This window comes from Chamaea fasciata, unplaced genomic scaffold (genome assembly GCF_029207755.1).
Source record: "Chamaea fasciata isolate MVZ Bird 193981 ecotype frontalis unplaced genomic scaffold, bChaFas1.0.hap1 SCAF_10, whole genome shotgun sequence".
NCBI lineage: Eukaryota > Metazoa > Chordata > Aves > Passeriformes > Sylviidae > Chamaea > Chamaea fasciata.
The window spans coordinates 5,346,442-5,371,337 of NW_027094095.1; the positions used below are offsets into that span (position 1 = coordinate 5,346,442).

The window sequence follows — 24,896 nt, forward strand, 5'->3', positions numbered from 1 at the left end:
TAAGGCACAGAAGCCAAACCCTTATTTTTATTTATATTTCGCTATATAAATTTTATTTATCTTTAGCTCTTCGAGGCACAGAAGCCAAACTCTACACAGTTTGGTTGCTGCTGCCACCATACCATCACTTCACACGTTGTGACACCCTGAGAGGTCATGTTCAAAAGCCCATGGTCTGCCATCCAGCAGGTCCCACCTGCCAGCCAGAGCACACACAAAGAAGAATGTGAAGTTGTTCAGCCTGTTGCTAAACAGGCTAAAATTGCTCACCAAGAACTGAGGGGCTCCATGCCCCCTCCTACCTTTTGCTGTTGTCGAGAGCAAGTGTTCTGTTTATTTCTAATTTTCTTCAATTTTCCCTAATTTTCTCTAATTTTGCCATTTGATTGAAAAAGCACATTCTCCTCTGATTCAGTCCTTTCCACTACCTTTTTTCCTTGCAGGGTTACTTAAAACGAGCTTCTGCACATTGTCTCAGGTAACAACTTCCCACACCCCCAGTGTTTCCCCTGGAAGAAACAGTAGCTTTGGTCACCCGACCTCCTGCCAAGGCTCAGGTGAAAAATCTGCGGGAAAAGCAAGCCTAGCCCTTGGGAAAGAAACTTATTGAATGTGTGCTTAAACAATACTGACTGCAAAAATAAACAATAGAAAATGATTTATTATTATTTACTGCTCCCTTGCCCTCTAAAGCCAATTACTAAACTACAGCCAGGGATCCTGCACCAAGATTAGCACTGGAACAGAAGAGAAGCTCCAAAAAAAAAAGGCATTCTCCCCCAAAAATCTGTCACTAACATCAGCATAATAAAATATACAGCCCCCCGAAAGGACAAATTGGTTTGACCTGCTGCTTGGAGATGCCAAATTACTGGGAGCAGTAGGGAAAACTTGGGATCACGGCGGAGCCAGACTCTGCAGAAGAGCAGCAACAGCTCCTAAGCACCCATGGTCTCGTCTGCGTGCCCGCCCCTGCACGGCAGAGAGCCATGAACGCGCTGGTAATTACACAGCCCTCTTCATTCCAGAGCTCTGTACCAGCGGCATCCGCAGCACCACAGAAAAGCATCTCTCCCGAGGGTGGAGCAACATCACACAGTTCATGTGTACCACAGGGTGCGAGAGAAAAGATGGAAAAAGTAAGGACTGGGACATGAAAGTTAGCCTGTACATCTCTTCAAAGGGTTCTTGTGCTTTTATGGCCAAATCCGGACTTTTCCTCCCCTCCCCTCCCCTCCCCTCCCCTCCCCTCCCCTCCCCTTTGTAATTTGTCTGGATTTGTCTCCATGTTTTGCTTTTTCTTTTTCCATCATTTAGGAATCCTCTGGTTTTAAATCAGGTTCTAACAGAAGGGTTAAAACTTTAGATTCAGCTTCAAAATAAGGCCATAATCTGCCTGTTTCCCCCAAAGAAGCAATTTTTAGTGATGCAGGAAGGTTCAGTCCTGGTATCTACTTTTTGTCAATCCTACAATGTGCTGTATGGGCCTCAGAAAAGGATTTCTGAAATGTTGAAGAATCTGTCTGACTCAAGCAAAGACAACTGCAGCAGACTTAGGTAAAAAGAGTGAGTGGGGCAATTAATAAATAAATAAATTAGGGGTGGGAAAGGCAAATTGTGCAAGTACTTAGAATCATTCTAGAAATCTACCCTGATTCAGAAATTTGAAAGGCAATTTGCAAAGTCTAGGGATAAAAGTTGTTTCCAAAAGACTGTGACATTGAATAAAAACTATTAGAAACCCTTGGTAATATTTTGTGACTTCTGTTCAAATAACAGGATTTTTCTGCTACTGCTTTAGCTTGTCCGTGCCACAGAACAACAGGAAAAGACCATTGGTGAGGAGGAACAAGTGAGATGACTGGAGTTTTCAATGGTCAGATCCTCACTAAACTGCATCCAGCTCACTGAAAGGCCAAGGAAGTATTTGCAGTTTCAACAGAGACAAAAAAAAAGCAGAAAACCCCTTCAGTTCTTCACCGGGTGATGCACGACATCAAGCAGCCTCAAACATGCGTCAAGAATTATTAGTGTGTAGCCAGAAGCACTTCACTGGACACCAATTGTATCCTAATGGGCACGAATCACTGCTAGAATGCACAGTCCTCTCCAGCTCCAAGGCTGCTTTTGGGAACCCAGGATTAGCCTGCAGCACAGAGTTACCTGGTCAAGAGTTCCTGATGAACTCCAGTGGAGTTCAATAGCCCAGTTCCCCTCTGTGGCTTTTTCCCCTCCTCATTAAATAAATTATCTCTCTCTGCTGAGCTGCTGAAACATTTTTTGCCCATTTTGCAGATAAAAACCAGTTCTAATTCTTTCCTCCCCTTGTGCCATGAAAGAGGGATCACTGACAAAGAGTGGCAGGTTAATAAAATTCCCAGTACGTGCTTGGGCTGTGGCTCCACTCCTACTGTAAGAGCACTGGCTCCATCAAAGCCAATGGAGAGAACAGCTCTGTGTTACACCCAAGCTCCTCTAACTCCAGGCTGCTACTGGGGGAATTTGGAACACCTCCCAGGTCAGATTGAAAGCCAGTCCATCAACACAAGAAGGATGTGAGCGTGACCTCACTGCACAAAGCCAAATCGATTCCCCTGGCAAGCAACAGGAGCAGCACCAAGGAAGGTGTGAGAGCAGGGAGACAGGAATGTGCACATCCCTGCACAGCACAGACAGATTTGTACATTTAATTTCATACAGACTTCCAACTTGATGCATCTAATCCAATCTCACAAATACCTGCATTTTTTGGGTATCAATTTATACCAAAGCAATAAACTGATCAACAGAAAATCCTGAAAACTAATACTAAACTCTGAACCAGTTGAGCACTTTTAAGTTCGGCTCAACAGTTCAAATTAACTCTAGACAAGACAAGGAAATTCAGGCAGTAGGAAGAAAGGCTAATTTCCCATTAGGTGTTAAGCCAGTTGTTACTGATGGAAAAAAGGTAAGTGTACATGGTTGGGTGAAGTGTAATTACTTTTTGCCACAAGATAAACTACTAGAAAAGCGAAGCTACAAAATTGAACAATCCACAGTGAGTTCATGTATGATTTAAAGTAGATTTCGCTAAAGAATTTAATGAATATTTTTTTAATTGCTGTTCTTGAGAAGACAAAGGAAAATCATGGAATCCCTCATAATAAACCAAGCTTTGGTTAGAACACAGGCAACAAACCAGCCTGTACACAGCCCCAGATGGCCCAAGAGACACTAGTTTTTAGAAATTACTACATTGCACAACATGCTCTCCTTATAAAGTGTTCTTTATGCTCTCAACATAAAATTTAAAAATCACTAAAGTGATTTTTTTGAGTGTGCTCTGGAAGCAGTGGGCAGGGATGTAATATACATTTCCAAGGGGGGAAAAAAAAAGCCCTAATGGATTATGTGTCAATATTAGAAAGCTGAGATTATGTGTTCTTACCCCTTATCTCTGCCCTGAAAAGGTTTAAGATCTAAACAGATAAAATTTGCTTCATGATGAAACTCGGCTTTCAGCACAGATGATCTGTGTGCAAGGGAATAAAGTTTCAGCAGCATTCAGAACAAACCAAAATCCTTTGGCTTGGCTTGGGTTATAGAAGAAGAAAGATAGCAGCTTGGCAATTTTCTGTATACAAATAACTCCAATTGCCCAGGGGAATGTCACTGAGATCCAGGCATCCTGTTGTTACATCCAGCCTCCCTGGAGTCAGCTTTAATTTCAAGTGGAGTTGTCTAAACTCTTCAACCTTCCAAGGCAGGAAAATTGCACTGTACATTGTCCAAATTTCAGATTACTTCAGGGCTTTTCCCAAAGTTTCCTAACCTCTTTTGTGGATGCAAAAGATAGCAGGGCACTTTTCACACAATAGATGTTTCCCTGTGTAGCCTGTAAAGATGTGCAAGAGCAGCTGGATTTCACAGGATGTTTTCTAAAAGGTAACTCATGGTTTGTATGCATTTGCATTTTGGGACAGCACATGACGGGTAAACAATGTCATCTAAAGACTTAAAAGTTTTAGAATTTCAACTGATCTTGGCATACTTACACTCCCTACTGCTCATACTCCAAGTCACAGCACTAAGAGATCATGCCCCAAGGCACCAGACAGTGAAGCAGGCAAAGGCTGCAGTTGTCAGCAAACCCTTGTTTGTGTAATTACAGGAGCCAAAGGCTTCAGATCCCAGCTCCCTAAAGGCTCCCACGCATGGGTTCTGGCAACTCTGGCAGGTCTGGGCTGCAGGGAAGCAGAGAATGGAGCCATGGGGCTCAAAATGCATGCGACCACCTGCAACCTGTGGAAATACCACGTGGTGTCACATCCCACAGGGTGCAGAACCACGCTCCCTGTCCTGAACTCATGAGGTCCAGCAGCACCTTGCAGCTGCTGGGGGCACTGCAATTGAGGCTTGTGATACAAAGCACAGGTCAAAAAGAAAAAGAAAATCCCCAACCAATCACTGAGGCTTGCTAAATTACATGATAAAGGAAACTGGCAGCAAGGCATCTGATTCTCCTGGGTGTGCAGAAAGGAAGATGGGAATCTCTCACAGGTACCCACAGACACGCTCGTGCAAGCCCAATTCGGGCAAACCCAGAGAGCTGCAAACACACCAAGTCAGCACATCTGAATCCATCTTTCTGTCAGAGATATTGCCAAACACACCCCTGAGTCTGAGGGCCAAACCCAAGCCCTGTTTTGTACCCCTGCCACACATAACAGTTGACAGTAGATGGGTATTTTTTGCACATGGCAGCAGGGTGAAAAAGCAGACAGTGCTACTGGGAAAATTACTTCATCAAGACACACCATAAATCCCTACAGATGAGATACAGGGAGCTGTGAAATGCATTTTTTCATCCCTGCTTTCTAACAGATATTCTTTGTAGGCCAAGCTCAGTGGTGGAAGGTGAAGGACAGCCCTCTTGTTGGCTTAGAAGTTACAGGACTTCCATTACATCAAATTCCTGCATATCTCCTGAATAAATCTTTGCTGAACATAAAAATCTTTACTGAGTGTAAAAACTGGTGCATTGCAGATTTTTCCACTGAGCAGGTCACAAACAATCCTTTTTCTTCCAAAACTGTCTCCCTCTCCCCACCTCTAAAAGTAGTAACCTTTTCCAAGTATTTATCCTAACTCTTACTGTACAAGGATCTTAATTATGTGGTGAGCACAGAGTAACTCTGTTTTTTTTTCTTTCATCACAAATACTCATTCCAGCTGGAATATACAGAAAGCAAATCTTAGCTTTGATAGTTTTAGTTGTAAACAACTTTTTCTTAGAAACAGCAGTTATTAAAATCACCCCAGGAATCTTTTTGGCTCTTGTCTGTCTCTCCTGCCAGCTTTTTACCTGAAGGAAGAGCATGGGCTGGGTATTGGAGCAATTCTCCCCAGGTAGAAGGGCTCAGCAGAGACTTGCAGGAACTGTTCTAAGAGGTACACACCGTGCAGCAATGAAATCAAATGCTGCTTAACTTACCTTCTGCTGCTCACTCCAGTTCCAAAGCCTCTGGATTTTTAGAAGAGTACAGAGACAGGATTTCTGCTCAGTTAATTGCTCACCTGCTAGCAGTGCAATTTGGGCCTGGCATCAAAACAGATCAGTGCTTCATTCTCAATGCTAGTGACTCAGGGTAAGGACAAAACTAAAATTTGCAAGAGGCATCTTCACCTCTGACCTGCTTTCAGCAACCTTTTTTCAAGAGATACATATTCAGACTGAGAAAAAGCAGGGTTAATTTGCTTCAATGAGTGAAACAGTCTTTTTTTTTCTTCTTGAATGGTTTCACTTCCAAATATAACAGGAAGATTTATTTGCATCACCACTAGCCCTTCCAAGCATCAGAGAATCTCAAAAGCTTTCCCTGATAATGCTCTTTCATAATCATTTAAAATTTAAAGAAACAACAGCAACAAAGACCAAACCCCAAAGCCTTTCCTCACTTTCAATTCATCCTGATATTTTCACATATGCAGGCAAAAACCCCCTCTTATTAATGCCACAAAGCTGCCAGAATCCAGACTTTTGCTGTGTAGTCTCCTTAACAACTCTCATTTAGAGTGAGCAGGTGGCGAGAAGGAAGCAGAGCAAGAGAGAAGACAATTATTTTGGGAAAGGAAGTGGTAACTGCTACTAGCCTGTCAAACAGCATGAATGGTGGAAATCTGAATCATGCTTTTACAGTATGAATGGGCTAATTCCAACACACTGTTATAAACAACGATCCTTTAAAAGGATGTAATCTCCCTAACAGGAAAAAATACACCTGTTAGAAAAAGAGCAGGATCTGAAGCAGAAATGGAGGCTAAATGGAGATGGGCCAGCTTGAGTTCCTCTTCCTGTGACATTTAGGTGCTGCTCTCCAGGGCCGGCATCACGCTTTGTAATAGAATTGGCCCATTGCAAATAACACTTGAAAGAAGGTTAGAGGCTGTCAAGCTGGAGTTAGGAAGAAATTGCAGCTACATTTTAGCTTTTTTGAATGGAGGATCCTCTGAGTAAGTGCTGCCAAGATGAAATCCTAGCAAGTAAATGACATATTTAGAGTGTGCCTGTTCACTCACAGAGGTATTACTACAATGATAGGGATTATGCACCAAGGAAATTTTATGGCATATATTTAATGGATGTCCTGCTGACAAAACTTAGTGTACAGTGTATCTTCCAGATAGGAATTAAGAATTTCAGCATTAGCAACAACCTCTCCAACTGCCTGCAAGCAAGAGGGCAAGCTTCTAAGCTAGCAGCATGTGCTCAGTGCCTCTGGAGTTACAGTTTTTAAATGATCTTATTAGTTTGGAGTGTTTAAACAAGCCACTTTCTATCATGTGCTTTTTTTTTTCCCTGTGTCTGCCCCTCCAGCCCTCGTTTGAGGGTGACCACAGTGGTTTCTGCCTGCACAGAAGGGATGGCTCAGCTGCTCCTCTGGCAGCTGCTGAACCATCACAAATTACGGCTTGCTGTACTGAAGTATGTGGAAATTGGTGTCTATCTTGGTACACGGGGCTGTAACCATGGTGGCGCAGCAGCTGCCTCCCAAACAGCTGAGCCAACCCTGCAGCAAGGGTGAAAAATGAAAGATCCGGCGAGAATAACTTCAGCAGCCCTTGGGCAAAGCACACTTGACTCAATGCTGAACTTTGGGGAGTTACACAGCTCTTGCTTCAATTTCTCAGACGTACCGTGGGTAGTTTCTCTCCCACACACTTCCTAGGAATGGTGCTACACGGATGTGTGCATAATTCTGTAAAGAATGCCACGTGTAAAGAAATGAATGTAAAGAAATCTGCAGAATGGGTGCTTCTGCTGTTTATGCAAAGCCCTTGAAGAACACTCACTGTTCCATTTGCTCCATTAACAAGATGATTCTCACAGAAGTTATAACTTTATTGCTACAAATGAAAGAGAGCCCCATCACCTTATCCCCCCTTTTTCATTTTTAACAAATAAATCTATCAATTAGTAAATCACAAGAGAGGCATGGCAACCTTACTTAGGGAAAAGAGCGAACGCTATTGCTATGCCTTCGCCTCTGCACTAGAGCCATTCCTAAGGAGCTCTTCTGCAAGGAGTAATTTCAGATATCACTGTCAGATGCAAGGCCTGCAGTTGCCATGTTATCCGCATGCTTCCCTAGGACAAGCCTGATATTCTTATCAGCTCTGCATAGCAATTTCTCTACCAGATACTGAAGCTGCCTCTGCTGCGCCTTTCAGCTTTTGGTGTCCATTCCAAAGCTATTTTAGTGCAGTTGTTATCTGTACTGCCCGTGATACGTCCTAGCTGCCACCATCTGTTTCTTTCTCTGTATAAAGATGTGCAATGGTTCCCTTCACTAATGGGTCCTCTGGCTCAGCATCTTGACATAAAGCTATTCCCACTGCTTGCTATCAACCCACTTTTTTCATTAACAGGAATTCTGTAATCATGACAAGAGACATTTTTAACCAGGATGTGAGAACAAGGGAACTGCCTAGGGCACTGCAATCTGAGATTATATATGACCTTCCCTCCCCCCCCACTCTCATCCACACTCACTGAAAGGGCATTGCTCAATTTTCCCCTTCCCACTGCATGCCCAGTTGCTCTGCCTACACATTCTGTGACATCTGTATTCACTACAGTTGTTTCTCTCACGTGTAGATCTCTTGTACTTCTAATATATTTTTTTCAGGCAGATATCAAATAACATACTACTAGATGCCACTTGCATCTAAAACTGAAGCAAAATACACAGCAAGGCAGATACCAAACAGCAGAGTCATCCATTCTCTACGGCCTTCAAGAAAAATCAAGAATGTTACAAGGTTCCATTTAAAACTATAACACCGGGATTTCCAGCCATTGAGATTCTCAGTGAAGTCTAAAAAAATCTACTCCTTTTTTGCACATGGTATAGAAGAAGGCATTTCAATCTTAGATTCTTAAAGGGCTTTCTAGCTTGTGAAGCTACAAATAATAGTCATTGCCTAGTGCAGACCGGCTGCAGTACAATTCTTCATTCACCTCACTAGCCATGTACTTGGAGTAAGAATTTTGCCTACAACACTATGTAAACATACCAGGTTCAGTTCCAAACAAGAATGAACATTTATTCATGTGGCAAAACAAGATGATCATTTACAGGTGCATTTGAAATGCCACAACCAAATCCAGTCAGGGCTCTTTTCATGTCGCTCATCTCAAAGTATTTTGCCGTTTTCCCTCCTAAATCCCCAACTTTGGGGATTTATTTTCAGACTGCCAATCCAGAATCTAATAAATAAAAGAACCTTTTCTGCCTTCCTTGAAGAAGGAAGAGTTAAACAGTGGAATTGATAAGTACAAATAAGTAAGCAATACACTTGCAATGTGTTAATTAACTATCTAAAAGAGTGGGATTTTCCTTACTTGTATGTGATATGCTCGCAAAAAAAATATTCCTAGTTTAAAAAAACCAGCTGAGGGGAGGCTGTGAAATGAAAAACACCTTATCTGCTCTTTACCTTTGATAGCAGTTAGCAAGGCTGCTTTACTTCATACAGACGCTCGTTTATTCCTCATAGCTCACTCTCCCAGAAGTGACATTTTTCACAGCTAAACCAGGGAAGAACTGCTCCTAAGTCTCACCAGCCTATGCGAAGGAAAGCTTCTTGCATGGACTGGGAAGAGAAAGAAGAGCTCACATGTGTGCAGTTGCCGCCTGTTCCTTTTTTTCTGGGAAGAGCTGGAATGGTGCTCTTTATGCAGCCACGGACGAGGTGGAGAAGAGGGGGAACTGGGCCAAACCTGGACTTGGGGAACTACTGCAACAGAGCCTTTGTCTGCCACTTTAAATAGGATGTTTTAATATATTTTTAACCTATCTTTTCTATTGCTTTGCCTGAATTTCAACATGGATGGAACCCACAGCGGGCAGATGGCCGCTTCTTTTAGGGACTGCACCCTGAACAGGCATGAGGTAAGCTAGAGAAAAACCTGTTATTCGGTGCTTGTTGTGAAAACATGAGGCAAAGGAAATTCCAGAGGTGAGGTAAAACATAACCACCCAAGAGTTCTAAACCAGCAGGAACCACTTAGAGCCATCTGCAAGACTGCATCCACTGACCCACATTCAGCAGCTCTCACCCTTAAATCCCAGGGCTGCCTAGTGAGCTTAAAAACATAGCTACAAAGCTCCCCGTGTGCCGCGCTCCCGCAGCATCCCATAGCCATCTCCCTGGTATCCGGATAAACCCAGGTGTTTGCCAGTCGCTTTGCTGGAGGCACTTACACACAACAACGCCTGGGCTGCGTGACCTCCACACGCTGCCGTGGCACCCACCTGGGCAGGCTGCTCAGGCAGGGCGCTGCCCTCTGAGAGCTCGAAGCTCAGCTGGTTTCTTTATTTCTGGCGGCCAAGGTGTCTCTTACCTAGTTGGGCGGCCCCCTCTGCCGGGTAGTCGGGGAACTGGCCCTCGGAGGGGACGCTGACAGTGCGGCGCAGGCAGCGCCCGCGGGAGGCATCCTGCGGCTCCTGGATCCCATCCGTCGGCACCTGCAGAAAAAAACCACCCCAACAGCGGTTAACTGGCCGCCAGGCCACGCTGTTAATACGCCATCTTGATAGGGGACTTCATTTTCTACTCATCTGCTAATAGCTCTCGGGCACGGTTCGGCATTTTTTGGCGTTAACACGAAACGCCGGGGGCTCCCCGGGAAAGCGCGGCAGTGGAGAAGATCACGCTCAGCCCAGCGATGGCCACGAGCAGGTGTCAGCAGCCTCGGACCCCTTGACTAACAAAGCCGTCCTGCCTTTCCAAACTGCTCCCCCAGTGGCTGCTTCCATGCTGGGAAAGTCAGGCAGAGGCTGCTGCTCAGATGGCTGCATGCAAAACTTTGCAGAAACAAAATTTGCAACAGCTACCTGGTGGACAAAGGTGCTGTACAGGTGGTGTCGGGGTGCAGAGAGCCTCCTCCAAAGATGAAGACCCCCGAGCATGGCTATGGTCCAGCAGGTCTTGGCATGGTCAGGTAATAATTGAGCTCAGTATTCGTGAACCCCTGGATGTGTGGTTGCTCCAACCCAGAGAGCCACGCCAACTGCAGCCACACAGGTAACCTACAGCTCGGTGGTTGTCACCCAACACACGTTCTGCTGGTGCCCGCTCACCACACCCAGAAACCATAGCTGGGTGGAACTCACCTGAACATTCCAACGGTTGGAAAAAACCTCAGGGAGATTCAGCACCCAGGGGCTGGAGGGAGGTTCAAAACATCTCAGTGTAATTTTGAGGAGGACTTTGGTTTCAACAGTACAACTCCAGTACACGTAGCATGGCAATTTTTTTTTTCATATGGCTACATAACACACAGCTGGCACCTAAAGGAATAGGAGCCCCTGTCCTATTTCCTCTGTTGCTTACCCTTTCATATCTTCCATCAACTCTGAAAAATGAATATTAATAGCAAACAAAAAGCTATCATTCATTTGCACTGAAGGTTGTAAAAGATCTCAGAGATACTGCATTTTTTAGAAACAGGCCACACACTACAATGGCTCTTCAAACTAGTTCTGGCATTTCCTGATTTCTAAGCACTTGGCATTCTCTTAGGGTCACATTTTAATGCTATTTATTACTATCCTGGTCTATTTGTCTCCTTCAAACAGTGCCCATTTTTCAAAACAAGTTTCCCAAACCCCTGGTGCTTATCCTGATCAAATTATTGTCTTTTCTGATTTTTACAGCTGTATAATCTCTGTGCACAAGCACGTCAGTAAATTAAACAGAGATTAATTTTGTTAGTTTATGCCAAATTTGCTCAATATAATTCACACATTAAATTTTCAGTTCTCATCTGGAGGCTCCATTTAGTCTTAGTCCCTTCTAAACACTCTCCTGATCCTCAGCATCTCCTGATTTCCTTCAGAGAATTTTTTGGTGGGATGCTGCAAGCTTTATTTCCAGATCAGCTACTACCAGTCATACCACACACCTGCTTCAGCACTCCTTAAACCCCTGCCACACTCCCGTCAGTGAACTCGTTGCACCTACATCTACCTGCTTGCTGTAGAACAGGCAGGCTTGATTTCCCCACTATTAAGTCTTTTTCCACTGAGAAATGAACATGTCCCTCTTTCCAAGCACACTTCAGTACCTTTGTGGGCTTTCAGACATGGGGTGACAGGAGCATTCTTTTAATCCATTGACAAACAAATCCCCCGACTCCCACCCCATAGCCACTGGGACTGCGTAGATGGCCTGACTCTGCCTCAGGGGAGCAGGAGAATGGGGAGTTAGCCCACAATGTCCCGAGTCCTTGGGAGAAGCACACAGGCTGCTGTACACCGGAGTAAGTGGTGAACAGAAATCTACTTCTGCATACCAGAGACAGCACTGACCATCAGACAGGGACTGAGCCCTGAGCAGCAGGACTGTCTGAGAGCCCAGCTCCCAGTTCTGGGTCACTCAGCTCTCTGCACCAAACGCTTGCCCAGAGCAAAAGCATATGCCCAGGCTGCACATTAAAAGCAGTCCCTTAGTGTAGCTGTGTTCACCTAGAGCAGTACAGTCCACACCAGCAAATACCTGCTTTAGTTAATGTTTATCGTGGCTTGAGAAAAACCTGCTATCATTTATTTCACTCAATAATTCCACAAACTGTAAAAGGAATGACATTTTAATGCTACATAGCTTGTTCTACACCAGAGAATATACAACAACCCCCAATTTAATTGACAAGATTAAAGTAGCAAAGTAACTCAAAAACATCCCCTTTAAGTCTGACTTAAAAATGCTTTGTTATTTACAGTAAAACTCCTCCAAAACTATAGTCTCAATTTATATTGACAAAAAGACCTAACTCCAAGACTGAAGGACCAGTATTTATTGCTTAGCATGAGACGAGCCTGCTCTAAAAAAAAAAATTACAGCTTTGTGAACATGCAGAAGGTCAGCAGCTTGGACAGCAGCTCTGCATCTCTTGGGACTGGACACATTTTGAACAGTTGCGTAAAGTGCTCTGTGGTCAGACAAATGGATTCATGGATAGGGAGACACCAAAACACAAGGAAGTGCACAAATAAATACCATGTGAAGACATCTGCAACCTCCCCAACACTCCTCTAGTCCCTGCCACTGCAGCAAGCAGTTCAGCAAAGGACTGAAGAGAGTGACACAGCCTTGCAGAATCAGGACTAATGGTGATTCAGCCTTTCAGCTCTTTTTTTCCCCCCCTCCAACTTTATCCTCTTCTTTCTCTGTTGAGACTTCACCAACCTGGGAATTCTCTGACCCTGAGATGAAATGCTGAAACTGCTGGCTCAGGACTGGGATCTGAGCAGTGTTAACTCTGTGATAAAAAGGTACATAGGGACAGTCCAGATGTTGATCATTTTAGCAGTCTTAACAATTTTCATCACAGGTCACGTTTCCATGACAAATTTCACAATTTAATGAGGATGGGCTCAGAGCTCAGACTCTAAATCCTTGAACAGCATCCCAGCTCACCTGCCACTGAATATATTCTTTAAGTATAAAAAGTCTGTATCAGGGATTTCTAGCAGTTTGATGATGAGGGGAGACATATTTCAGAAGAAATAGGACTAAGAGCTTTTCAAGCATTTAATGCCTTTTAAAGACAAACTAAGATCGTCTCTTTTAAAAAAAGCAGGTGGAAAAAAAATGTCTTCATTGCAGATACGATTTTTCAAAATTGGAAAGAGTGGTTCAAGACAAACTTGAGAATTTGCAGACTCGTCTGATTTAACAGTCAGGAAGTTTAGAAACACGTCAGAAAAGCAGTTAAATAATTCATTTTAATTTTTACCTTCCTTCAGAAAGTTAGAAGCTAGCTAAAATTTTGACAAGGAAATCCACTTTAAACATGTTGACAGCAAACATTTCTCTGGGCTTTTGGAAATTAAATAATTAAAATTGTTTGGGAATTGAGGCCAATCTTATCTCACGGCTGGGTTCAGCTTCAACAAACTCTTACTTACAGGTGAAACGTGTTTGCTGTAAGACCTCCAATGTGACAAGTCCTTTGAGGAGGGCAATGAGATCTGGGAGGAGGTTCCCCCAGGGCCCCACACAGCAGTGTTTGCTCCTGCTGTTTTCCCTCGGGATCATCACTGTCATAGCACTACTGGTGTCAGTCCCAGGAGACAGAAGAGTAGGAAAACACATCCCAGGTGTGCTGCTGCTGGCCCCTGTCACCTGCACCACTGAGCGTAGATCTTGTCACAGTGAGTGTAGGTCTTTGCTATCCTTTGCCTTTGATTACAACCACCTCTAAACCTAAGAAAGATGAGGTTTGGGTGCAGGGAGGAGAATGGAAGGGTCTAATGCAGTGAAAAGTATTGTTCATCTTCATTTCCAAGTGAACACAAGACTAAAACATCCTGCAGGGCTGCAGCCAAGTTGCTGACAAAGCCTAACTAAAAAGCAGCCCAAAGCCAGGTGCAGCCATTTGTCACATCCCTCAGAGCGACAGCGCTGTGCACAGTGTTGTCTGTCTGGAACCACTCTTCATGAACACTCATTCCCTTGCCCTGTTTTAAATGGCTCTGATTTTGCAGACACTTCTACTGCACCCTCACAGCTTCTCCTACCCGATGGAACAGGTTTCCCAGAGCAGATGACAACATCTACACCTTCCTGACAGGGGAAACTCTTCCTTGTAGAAAAAATGCCTGATTTGTATGGGCATCAATCTAGACCTGTTCTCCTTGTTTTGGAAAATGCTGTTAAATATTATCACACTGCGATATGCTGAAATAATTGCACATCTCCTGTCACTCAGGACTCCTTATTTGCTAAGTCGTCTCTCGTGTTCCTACAGGGATTCATTTCTTTCTACTTGCTTTTTGGGCATTGATCTCTTCCTTTCATTAATAATTTTCATTCTTCAGTCTCACCTATTCTCATTTTATGAAGTTGACAAGTTGTCAAGTAATTAATGCTTTTCTACACTAGACAAGATGATACTGCCAGACTATTTTTGTCTAAGTAATTACAGATATTTTTGGATTAAGTTGCACTTCAAAAGGCCTCTGATTTTCAACCTACTCTTGCTCTTACAGAGCACAAAATTGCTCTTGCTTATGCTTTATTCAAGCTGCCTTGACAATAAATCCATAGTGGTGGGACACTATGAGAAATGAGTTTTCTCTGCTACACTGTTTATTTCTGTAGTGTTCCCTTGGCCTTAAAAATCTGTAATTCATAATGCTGTATTTTAGAAGTGCTAACTGTAAAAAACCAAAGTTAGCATTATAACTGGAACAGTGGAGAACTCTTCCACTTAGCTGTTTACATTTTGTGTTTTTCACTTTCTGACTTGGCCACGCATACTTGCAGAAGAGTTTTACTAAGTAGTATAAACACACATTTCTGTTCCCTTCCAGACTCACACGGGCCAAGCTTCTCAGATTTTATTCCATGAAGTAACAAAGCTGATGGACAGAGAATAAAATGAGAGGTTTCAGACTTACACCTTCCAAGTTATGTCAGCCTTGCGATGATGCAAGTACCTGCCCCTCTGCTGTTGCCATCTCTTCCTTCTTCCCCCAAACCCTCTTGCTCACTGGTGGGTTTCCTTCTGTCCTGAACATTGTTTCTAAGATGCTCTTCAGCAGCCCAAAGGAATTGTGACCCACCCACTCTGTCAGTAATGACCCTGTTCAGAGCAGGAATCTCTCCTGCTCCTGTTGCATATTGCTTTTTGACTCAACAAAACTCTTTCTGCAGCATCACCTTCCCAGTAATTTTACTCTGAATATAATTTTCATTGTTTTCTTAAAGTAACCTCCCTCTTTGTTGTTCACCTGGTCTTTGCTTAGGCTCCCTGTACCAGTGGTTCCACCCAAGAGCCTTTTATGATTCGCCCTTGTACAGATTTTCCCATCATTACGCTCTTAACAAGCATCTCACCCCACTGCTGCCTTAGGCCTTGGTGCACTCCTGTTTCTAGATCACATTTCATGGAGCCTCTTTCAACTCTGAATGACTTGCCAAGAAAAATTTAACTGCGTTGCCTTCCCTCCCCTTTCCCAGGAAGACTGCAAAGGGATACTCCCAGTTTGGAAAAATTAGAAGAAGGTGTAAATCCAGAGTATCAGCCCCATGACTCTCTCCTGACTGGCAGTTCTGTATGTTGTGTGTTTCTGTAAGGGACTGTCTGCACACTGTGTGTGTGTGTGTGTGTGTTTGTGTGCAGACTGAGAAGCCAGACTAAACCAACCTCTTATTTTCCTACGGAGCACTCAAGGCTCTGCAAAGAGTTCCCTTTTTCCTTTCATTTTACAGTAGTCACACATTACTTGACAATCAGAATGGCAAATCTGACTCCAGCTACAGGCTTCTGAAACAAATCCCACTATCAGCATGCAGAGTCACACCTGCACCAAAGGCATGTCTGCCTGGCCCATCTGCATGCAGCATTTCCCAAAACAAGCTGTTTCTCATTGTGGTGGTGCAGGAAGACTTCATTGAGAGCACACTGCAACAATTTACACTACTGCTTGCTTTCTTGGGGTTATTGCTACACTTAAACCTCAGGCACTCTGTAGCCTGATACTGAATTTCCTCAGCTTCTGACAAAAACCAGAGTGTATTTAAACATAGAATATAGTGATGTGATGCATCGGACTTCCCACATTTACTCCTCAGGATCTAGTCAAAAGACTCATCTTACTCCCAGCAAAATGCTTTCAGCTCTCTGTGGCAGGAGAAATAGGAGCCCCTAAGTGCATGATTACCACCTTCAGGTAATTATTTGTGATACAAGCCATAATTGTTCTCCATTACATTTCTTTAATGAGATGCATCCTTTTGGTCCAGCTAAGCTGGTAAAGCACTGTTTTAGAAATGATTCTCACATCTCTTAAAGTTTCTTTAGTGTATACTTCAATTCCTCGGGTGTCAGTCCTGTCAGACTAGAAAAGGAATTACATAGTAAACAAATACCATTAAATGGGCCTTCCATTTTGCCTGCATTTGATCGCTTCTCCCACGCATCAGCATTAATGCTGTTCCCTACTAATAACTCAAGTCCTTCTCTAAACCATTTCCTCCCACTCTCCCTATGCAAGGCAGTATTTCATTGCAAATAAACCTGAGCACAGCTGACTAGTATTTTGTTCTACACCAGAAACAGGTCTCACTCTCAGTCTGTAACAGCCATATACAGAAGATTCAAAAGAATCAAGAAAAACCACGAAAATTCGGGTCATCTCCAAATATAGGAAACTATGGTATTAGATTGAAACTCAGGGATAAAAAGCCTTCACTTTTCCCTTCCTTTATGCCTGCACTGACATAAAGAGGCAAGTTTAGATCACCTGTGGTGACTTTAACTACCATTAAAAGAAGGAATAACATAAGAAGACAAACACAGGCTGCAGATCTCCAGGAGGGAGTTTGCACTCTGGCTCCTGTCACCTCTTCTATGCCACCAGCATCTGGGCCAGCTGGATTATAACTATGTGCACCACCCCATCCATACACAGGAGAGCTCAGTTCCTCTTTTCATAGAATGGTAAGGGGTTGGAAAGGACCTTAAAGTCCCAACCCCCACTAGACCAGGTTGCTCAAGGCCTTATCCAGCTTGGCCTTGAGCACCTGCAAGGATGGGGCATCCACAACCTCCCTGGGCAACCTGTTCCAGCGTCTCATCACTCTCACAGTAAAGAATTTCTTTTTCCATTTTTCCCCTTGCACATGTTTCAAAGGATTCGTGAGTGAAGTAAAGGGCAGATGAAGAAATTTGCCTTCTCCTTTTACCAATGAAGGCCAAAGGGCAAATACTGAGGCACCAACATGAGCTTGTCTCACCTCCTTCTCCCTGTTGAGCAGCACCAGCTGGCTGTCTGTCAGGATGCAGTATTTCCTCTCCCATGTTGTCATCTCGGTGTAGGGGGACTGGCCACAGGACAGTCTGTGGGTGGGTGGTCCTTTCACATCTGGGAACAGAAAACCAGAATGTTGTTAGCACGTGGCATTAGCCACCTTCTTTGCTTTCACAGTTCTGCAGTGAGATCTGAACCAAAACCGCACTCTGTGCTCAGTGGGGCCCGTTTCAGCATTTTAAAAGGCAAAATGGGAATCCTAAGAGGCACCCATGTGCTACAATTATTTATTTACTTATAGCATGACTTACAAAAACAGCAATACCAGAGATGAATATAAATGTCTTTGTCAAAGGCTGAAATATATTGAAAAGACTAAGAGCTCTTATGAAAACGTAATCTTCCTTCCACTCCCTTCTCAAAACCATGGTTCAAAGGGGTAAGGCCCTGTACGTACTCTAAATCTTAATAAAGTGGATTATTTGAGACTAAGGATAGATATAGGAAGGAAGACAGGGATCAAGGAAGGCAGGCTTGAAGAAGGGAAGGAAAAATTCAAAGGGATGGGCATTTAATTGAGAAGGGCTTACTAGGACATTTTGGTGGGGAACCTGCTTGATGAAATTGCACATTTTCATTTATCTCCAGACACTAGAGCAACAAAAACTCATACTTGAAAAAATCCCCAAACAACTGCTCCAAAACCCACAAACCAAACCAAAACCCAAACCCAAGTTGTTTGATTCCTGGTCCTGATCTATTGAAATTTATTTTAAAATTAATTTCCCATAAGTCTCTCATGATTGAGCTGCATATGACATCGTGCCTGTCACTACTAACAAGGTCCCTTCCAATCCAAACCATTCTAGGATTCTATGATTCATCTCTTTACAAAGTTTTGATATTAAGTTCTGGTTGCTTTGTAAGATTAAGTTTCATTTTTTATCTTGCACTCTAGTTCTGTACAATTTGCTTGCAATGATCTAAAAATCATCCATTCTCAGTGTAGACACCCACGATCCCTGAAGTCCCAGGGGTCTAAAACAGACACTGCAAAAATCAAGGGACTTCCTGCACAGGAGTCCAGGACCTCTTTTAACTGTTCCAGGAGCAAAGTGAGTGTTCAAACCCGAAATGTTTTGTAGCACTACCTGCCTTTTAGCACACCTAGTAATATGCAGAGACAACACAGCTGCTTCTAGTAGCTTCTCACCAGCGTCACCACTAGAGGCCAGCGAATCCTCAGTCAGCCAGCACCTTCCAGGGAGAGCCAGCCCAGCGATAAACCCGGACTAAGCAACTTAGTCCCCAACTTACTTCCCTTCTTGCAGACTCTGCACATGCCCTCTTTTTATCGAAAACCAGGCAGCATCTTCGTGGCCTCTTCCTGCAACTTTGCCTCTGCACTGCAAGGGATGCGTCAGCTTCTACGGCCAGATTTGGAAGATGGCTTTCAGTGCCTTGCTCAGCCTCATATTGCATTAGGATTTTTGTGATCATTCAGGAAAGTGCTTAAAATAGGTAACCTTTAAGCAAGGAAAAGGAGAGGGCTGCATGGCTCCTACTGCTCTGAATAACGAAGTGCACCTTTGTGCCCTTAATGTCAGGTAAAAAATTCCAGGGAAGAAGCTGAGATGCAGAATCAGGCTCCACACTGTTACTTCTCTGACACAACTCAGTTTGTGAGCGTGACAACTAATGCTGTGCGTCTCAAAATTGCCCAAAACTCTGCCTAAGTGTAAGCATAATGAAGGGAAACCACCATAAGCTCTGTGAAGCAAACGTGCATTTGTGCAAACTCCTGGAGCACACCAGACTCTCCCACAAGTTACGTGTTAGTCCATTTTACAGACATGAACCCCGCAGGTAGATTTTTGGCATAGCTGCAACTCACATTTATCATGGTGTCCAACCAAAAACCAAACCAGATGTAAAATAAAACCACTGCTGCTCCTGCTTCAACCTTGGCTTCCCAAACAGCAGCACATGAGCCCTACCCCTGCCTAAAAAAACCTGACAGAGTAGAGGAGCGAGAAGGATGAAGCCATGAGCTCCTGGTATGAACGTGAAACAGAAATGGGAAGATGAGAGCTCTGGGGATCTGGTCTCCTGGGTAAGGAAAGCACATGACAAATCAGCAGGGGGAGAAAAGGATGAAGGCATGCATGCCCTGTCCTGCTCATGTGGGTGGGCTGGCAGGGAGAGGGCCTCCAGCTGCTGTGCTGAGCAATAACCAAGCAAGCTGTATTTGGAACTGCTGGTAAACTTTCTGATAGCAAAAGAAAACCCTCCTGGGCCATCAGCTCCAACGCACAATCTACAGTCACGACTTGCCCAGCCCCAAAAGATCCTTGTGTTATAATTTCTTCTAACTACAGGCCTTGGCAGGATACCATCCAACTGATCCATGGGCTGCACAAAGGAATTAAAGAACAGAACGACTTCTTCCACTGCAATAACAACTCCAGGACTTAACTGAGTCATCAGGCACTGTGAGCCAGCCATGGCTCTGTTGCCAAGTGGGTTGGCTACGTCAGAACAGCTTTCCACAGGCTGCTGGCAGAGTGACATGCCATGCCGGTGTCTGGAGCTGTCAATCACCCCTAGAGAACACCACAGTGATCACGTTTCCTGTTGGTATTGGTGTCCTTTTGAACGCAAGTCGGGGCACAGCCCCACCACCCCTGCAAGCCTGACCAAGTGCTCTCTGCAGCAAGTTGCTTTTCCAGAGTATTGCATCCCGTAACTCCAGTCCTCCCCCCAGGCTGACCCTGCAAAGGACACGGGTGTGGAACGCGCGTTCCCAGAAACCTCACACAACAAAGCCCTCAGTGTAGCTTTGGTGCCTCAGTCCCACCTATTCAAATTATTTCTCAGCTCGCCCTCCTGCACGGCTGATATCTTTGGAGCCTCTCACAACAGCTGGGACTTCAAAATTTATTCTGAGGTATGTTACCGGTTTAGACAGAAGGCTCTTTGGGACTTTGCACAGTATCACATACACACTTGGTCGCCTCACAAACCCCGTTCTGCTTTCCGGTACTCTTCATCTTCGGTGCTGTATTTTACATTCTTGGCTCCAACTTTTCACGTGAATGTAATAAAACCCACTGACCTCTTCCACTAAAGCCCCATAAAACTAATTAAGCACCATGGTTTGACTGGCTATTGAAGTGAATAGCAAGAAATCCATGTCTAACTAGGAACATTGGAACTTTTGGGGAAGACCATAGGTCAGGACTGTCCTTTCCAACTGTGGGGCTACTCTCTGTCAGCTCATCCAACAAGGCTTGGGCTTTGGAGATGAATGATCACTCAGAGATGAATGCAACTTCCGACAGGAGCTAGAGAGGAGATCAGGGAGGTGCATCAGAGAGCTCTGAGTTTGCAGATGTTCCGTGTGGGATGGGCTCATGCAGCCACACACCTAAATAGGCAAGTTCTGGTGACAGAAGATTGCTCTCGGGTCTGATGCAATCCCTTCATTCCGCAGCACTACAATGAGGCATTCAAGTAAGCAGATCAGCAAGTCTACGCATAGGATTAAAGGTCAGGCCTTATGTGCCTTCAAATGCTAATATCAGTTAAGTAACAGCTTGGAAAAAATCCCCTTCTTGGTACATCCCTGCCGCTGCCTCCTGCCACATCCTACATCGCTGGAGACTGGAAACTGAGTTGTTTTTCCTCAGGGCTCTGAAATGCCACTAGCCATGTTATAAATATCCACAAAGCTCCCTTTCTTTCAGTCAGATGACAACTTGTACCTTATTATTCTTGAAGTACAGGGATTATTTTTAAAGAAGAGGGAAAATAGAGGGGCAGGGATTCCATAATCACATACCAACAACAGAAGTGTTGAGTGGTGCAGGGCAAGGAAACACGGAAAGCAGCAGCTAGTGCCGAGCTAATCCCCACAGACAGGGTAAGACATCTTAGGAAAACTGATGGCAGTTCAGTAGTATTTATGGAGCAGAGCAGTCCTATCAGATGGGAACATTTCTGAAAGCTTCCACTGCAAACATGTAACCTTTTTTTTCCTTAAAATTCCAAATGCATTCATGAGTGGAGAATGTTTTCCAAAAAACAGGCAATGGGCAGAATTCAGAAATTATTTCCAAGAGATAATGAGTGTCATTTAGTCCCCAACAGTTCTCCTACAACCAGGAAAGCGGCATCTTCTCTCCTCAGGGCTAGTGAAAAGGACAGAACTACCAGAAGTCAAGCCAACAAAACTACATTAAAGGCAAATTCATGCCTTCAGTCTCTGCCAAAAAGCACTCTCTACTTACCATCAATAAAAACACAGAAATAACCCTCCATCCCAGTGATGACAAGAGCACCTCTGGCATGGCTCAGAGCTCCTTTTTTTGAACGGCACTATTCCTATGGTGAAATCAAGGGCTAACTGAAGTACTTGCCAAATTTTCCTCGACTTTATTAGGGTCCGTATTCCGTTCCTAGTATTTCCAACAAGGAGCTGCCAAGCAGCTGAGTAACTAATGTGGTGGCCAAGTTTGTATGCTGGGAGGAATTTTTTCCCCCTGAAGGGAGATTAGTAGGAGCCCTAACACCTTTTGACAACAGGTCTGCTTGCCCAATGTCAATGTTTCCATAGTGCTTTATGTACTTACCATAGAGACAGATGAGAGAAAAGTGTTTTAGGTAAGTGCTGTCATCTGAGAGCTTGTCAGAACCCCAACCTACCCAGCTGTGCATGAGCACACAGTCCAGTCTGAATAACCAGCAGTTCCAACCTCGATAAAGCAAGTTGAGCAGAAGTTGAAACAAGCCTTACTACTGACATGAAGCTTCAAAGATGAATAACAACTGCAAGTCCTTCCACTCAATTTCCACCATCTCAAAGGTCATGAAGAGATTCAAGGGAAAGATGTGGCAGAAAGGGAAATACACAGTGCCTCAACATGCTCCATTTGCTCTAATCTTGAAAGGAAGGCAGGATTTCTGCAAAAGAAGTCACTAATGTGAGTGAAAATAAACAGCAACAGCAGCTCTGTGACACAGCTGTGTGTGTATGCGCACTCGGTTCAGACAGCTCTTGGTGCTCAGCTGAAGATCTGCAGATCTGCACAGGCCTTGGAGCAACCCTGGCCCAGCTGCAAGAGCGACAACCTCTCAACATCTGCACAAGGGCAGGGGATGAGAGAGGCCAGCCACCGAGGAGCTGCTGGGGAAAGCACAACCAAGGCAACTTCTGTTTTCTCTCATGCTGATATACAAAGCTTTCGTTTGCATTTCTTATTTCTCACACCAACTCCCAGCCATGTGCAATGGTTTCTGATCTGACCAAGGCCAGAATGGTGCAGACAGACACTATCAAAAACAACTGTCCAAAGAGGAACCGATCACGATGCCCAAACTTACTTAGAAGAGGAAGGGACACTCCTCCTCCAAGTTTGTACAGACAACCACCACACTTCCCCAACACAAAAAACACAATGCTCATGACTAATGGTATAATATTAGGAAAATTCAGCACCTGCTGTGTGTGGCATTGCAGAGACTCCCATGCTATGGAGAAAACATGATGCTCTCATGGTTGATTAATTCTTCCCTGAATCACAATGCACTTAGAAATATGACCAGCACACATTAGAAACACCACCATTAGTTTTACCATTTTGTTGCAAGCACAACATGGGCTTCCTTTCTAGGAAACTTTTCATAGCTACTGTGAGATCCAGCAGTGCTCACTTGCCCCTCTAAATCACTCTGTGGCACAGCTCCATTTCAGCTAGGAGGCACCTACATTTTCGTGGTCAGCAACAGATCCCTGGTGCAGCAGGTGGCATTTAAGAGTGAGCAGATCCTTTGGGATGAGAGGCACGCCATTTATGCAGGATGTTATTACAGAGGTAAGTATCTGGTGTGAATTCTTCCCGTTACATATAATAGCCATGCTCAACAAAGTTCAGTACACATGCAACGACGAGCCCTCAATTCAGCTGAACCCAGTTGCTCTCCTCCAGCAGCTGCGTGCAATGATGAACCAAATTCTTATATGGCAATCTAATATCCTGGGTAGGAGGTAAAGAAGACTTAGTCAAACCATCAGGTTTCAGAGATCTCAGAAGCTCTCACGCCAACAGCTTACAGCCAAAACACTACCTGGAAAATCCATTCTGCACAGAATAAAGTCATAAAAGGTTTAAGTAGGTGAAAACAGTATTTTAGAAGCTGGCAGAAGCCATGACCAGTGCCATGACTTTCTCAGATTCCAACGTATTTGGCATTGTAACACACGTTCTTCATAAGATCTTTAATTTTTCTAGTATAGGCCAATCTTGCCAATCAAACCTATTAACTTTCCACTGCTCGTTTATTGAGTGGCAGTGATCAGACACAGTCCCAAGACTGGTTTTCCACTCTACCAGTGAAGAATCTCATGAGTTATAGAGAGATTAAAGTAAAAACTGTTCACTCAGGTGAAGTTTTCATGCCCTATATCCTCAAAGAAACGTGACTGTGGCAATTTTCATGCTTGTTGTCCCTGCTTCCATTTCCCTACCATCAGTATGTCAGCTCTGGGAGAAGGAATCTCCTAAAATTTAGAGATGGGAAGTCTGGAGGTATCTGCTGTTCACTGCTTACAGGTGAGGTTTGAAGGATTTTCACTTCCTCTGAATGAGGACCGTGAGTCTCTTCCGCCCTCAGCTAGAGCCACAGCTTTTCCCCAGCAGCCGCTGGGAGAGCTTTGCTGAGATCTGTGATGTGGTGTAAGAAGGGTCACCTTACCGCTCGGAATTTCTGAGCAGTCTCACCTCGACACCAAGGATGAAAGATTAACCTTTAAAACTCAAAGAGTGAGAATCAACGTTTTGTCCACTACCAGCCAGATCCTTAAATTTCGTACGGATTTTCTGCACTAAGAAAACGTCAGGAGCAATTTTTAAGTGGGAAGGAATAAACCATCAGATGAGCGAATGCCTCAGCAGCCAAGGGCTGTCTCCTCTGCAACCAGCAGGAGACAAAATACAGAATGCTACTGTTCAACAAGGCTGGCATCTCCCAGCAGGACGGGATCTCTCGCTGACATCATTCCCACCCCTTCAATTCCTTCCCTAGGAGAGATCTGACTTGTTTGTACAAGAGTCAGCCGGCAGCGAGCAAGGTACAGCAGCCTCACTCCTGCAGCTGAGCTCCCAGCTGAGCTCTGCCAACTTCCCTTGGGCCCGAGTCAATACATCTGCCCTGTTCTTGCAACGTCACCACTGTGCCTATCTACAGCTCAGGAGTTTTCACACCAGGGCTGAGACTACGGCAGAGATCAGCCAAGATTTCCCTTCTCACTTCCCCGTAACACACGCAACTCCAAACCCAAACCTTTCCCAAGGCCTGTGCTAACACATTTGCCACCCTCAGCCCCTGACATTTCCTAAAAGGCCTCAGTGTTCCTTGGTACCCAAGGGCTCTGCGCAGAAGCTCGAGAGCACAAATTCAGTTAGGCCACAACCATGAGAGCAGTTTCACCGAGATTTTAGTTTCAAAAGGAAAAACTATGGAGCTGCTCCAAAAAAGAAACCGCAAGTCTTAAAATCTTACGACTAGTTTAGTGAGCAGATGCAGAGTGTG

The 24,896-nt window shown here is 44.3% G+C and overlaps 1 protein-coding gene across 2 annotated transcripts in view; it reads right to left on the reverse strand.

Moving 5' to 3' along the window:
• The window catches only part of RASAL2 (RAS protein activator like 2), a 160,219-nt gene that overhangs the window by 60,813 nt on the left and 74,510 nt on the right, over positions 1-24,896 (reverse strand). For both annotated transcript variants that reach the window (XM_066192158.1, XM_066192157.1), the window contains exons 2-3: positions 17,293-17,420; positions 9,890-10,013 (exon numbers count right to left, since the gene is read on the reverse strand). In XM_066192158.1, the coding sequence (XP_066048255.1) occupies positions 9,890-10,013; positions 17,293-17,420 (252 nt within the window). The remainder of the gene's footprint in view (positions 1-9,889; positions 10,014-17,292; positions 17,421-24,896) is intronic.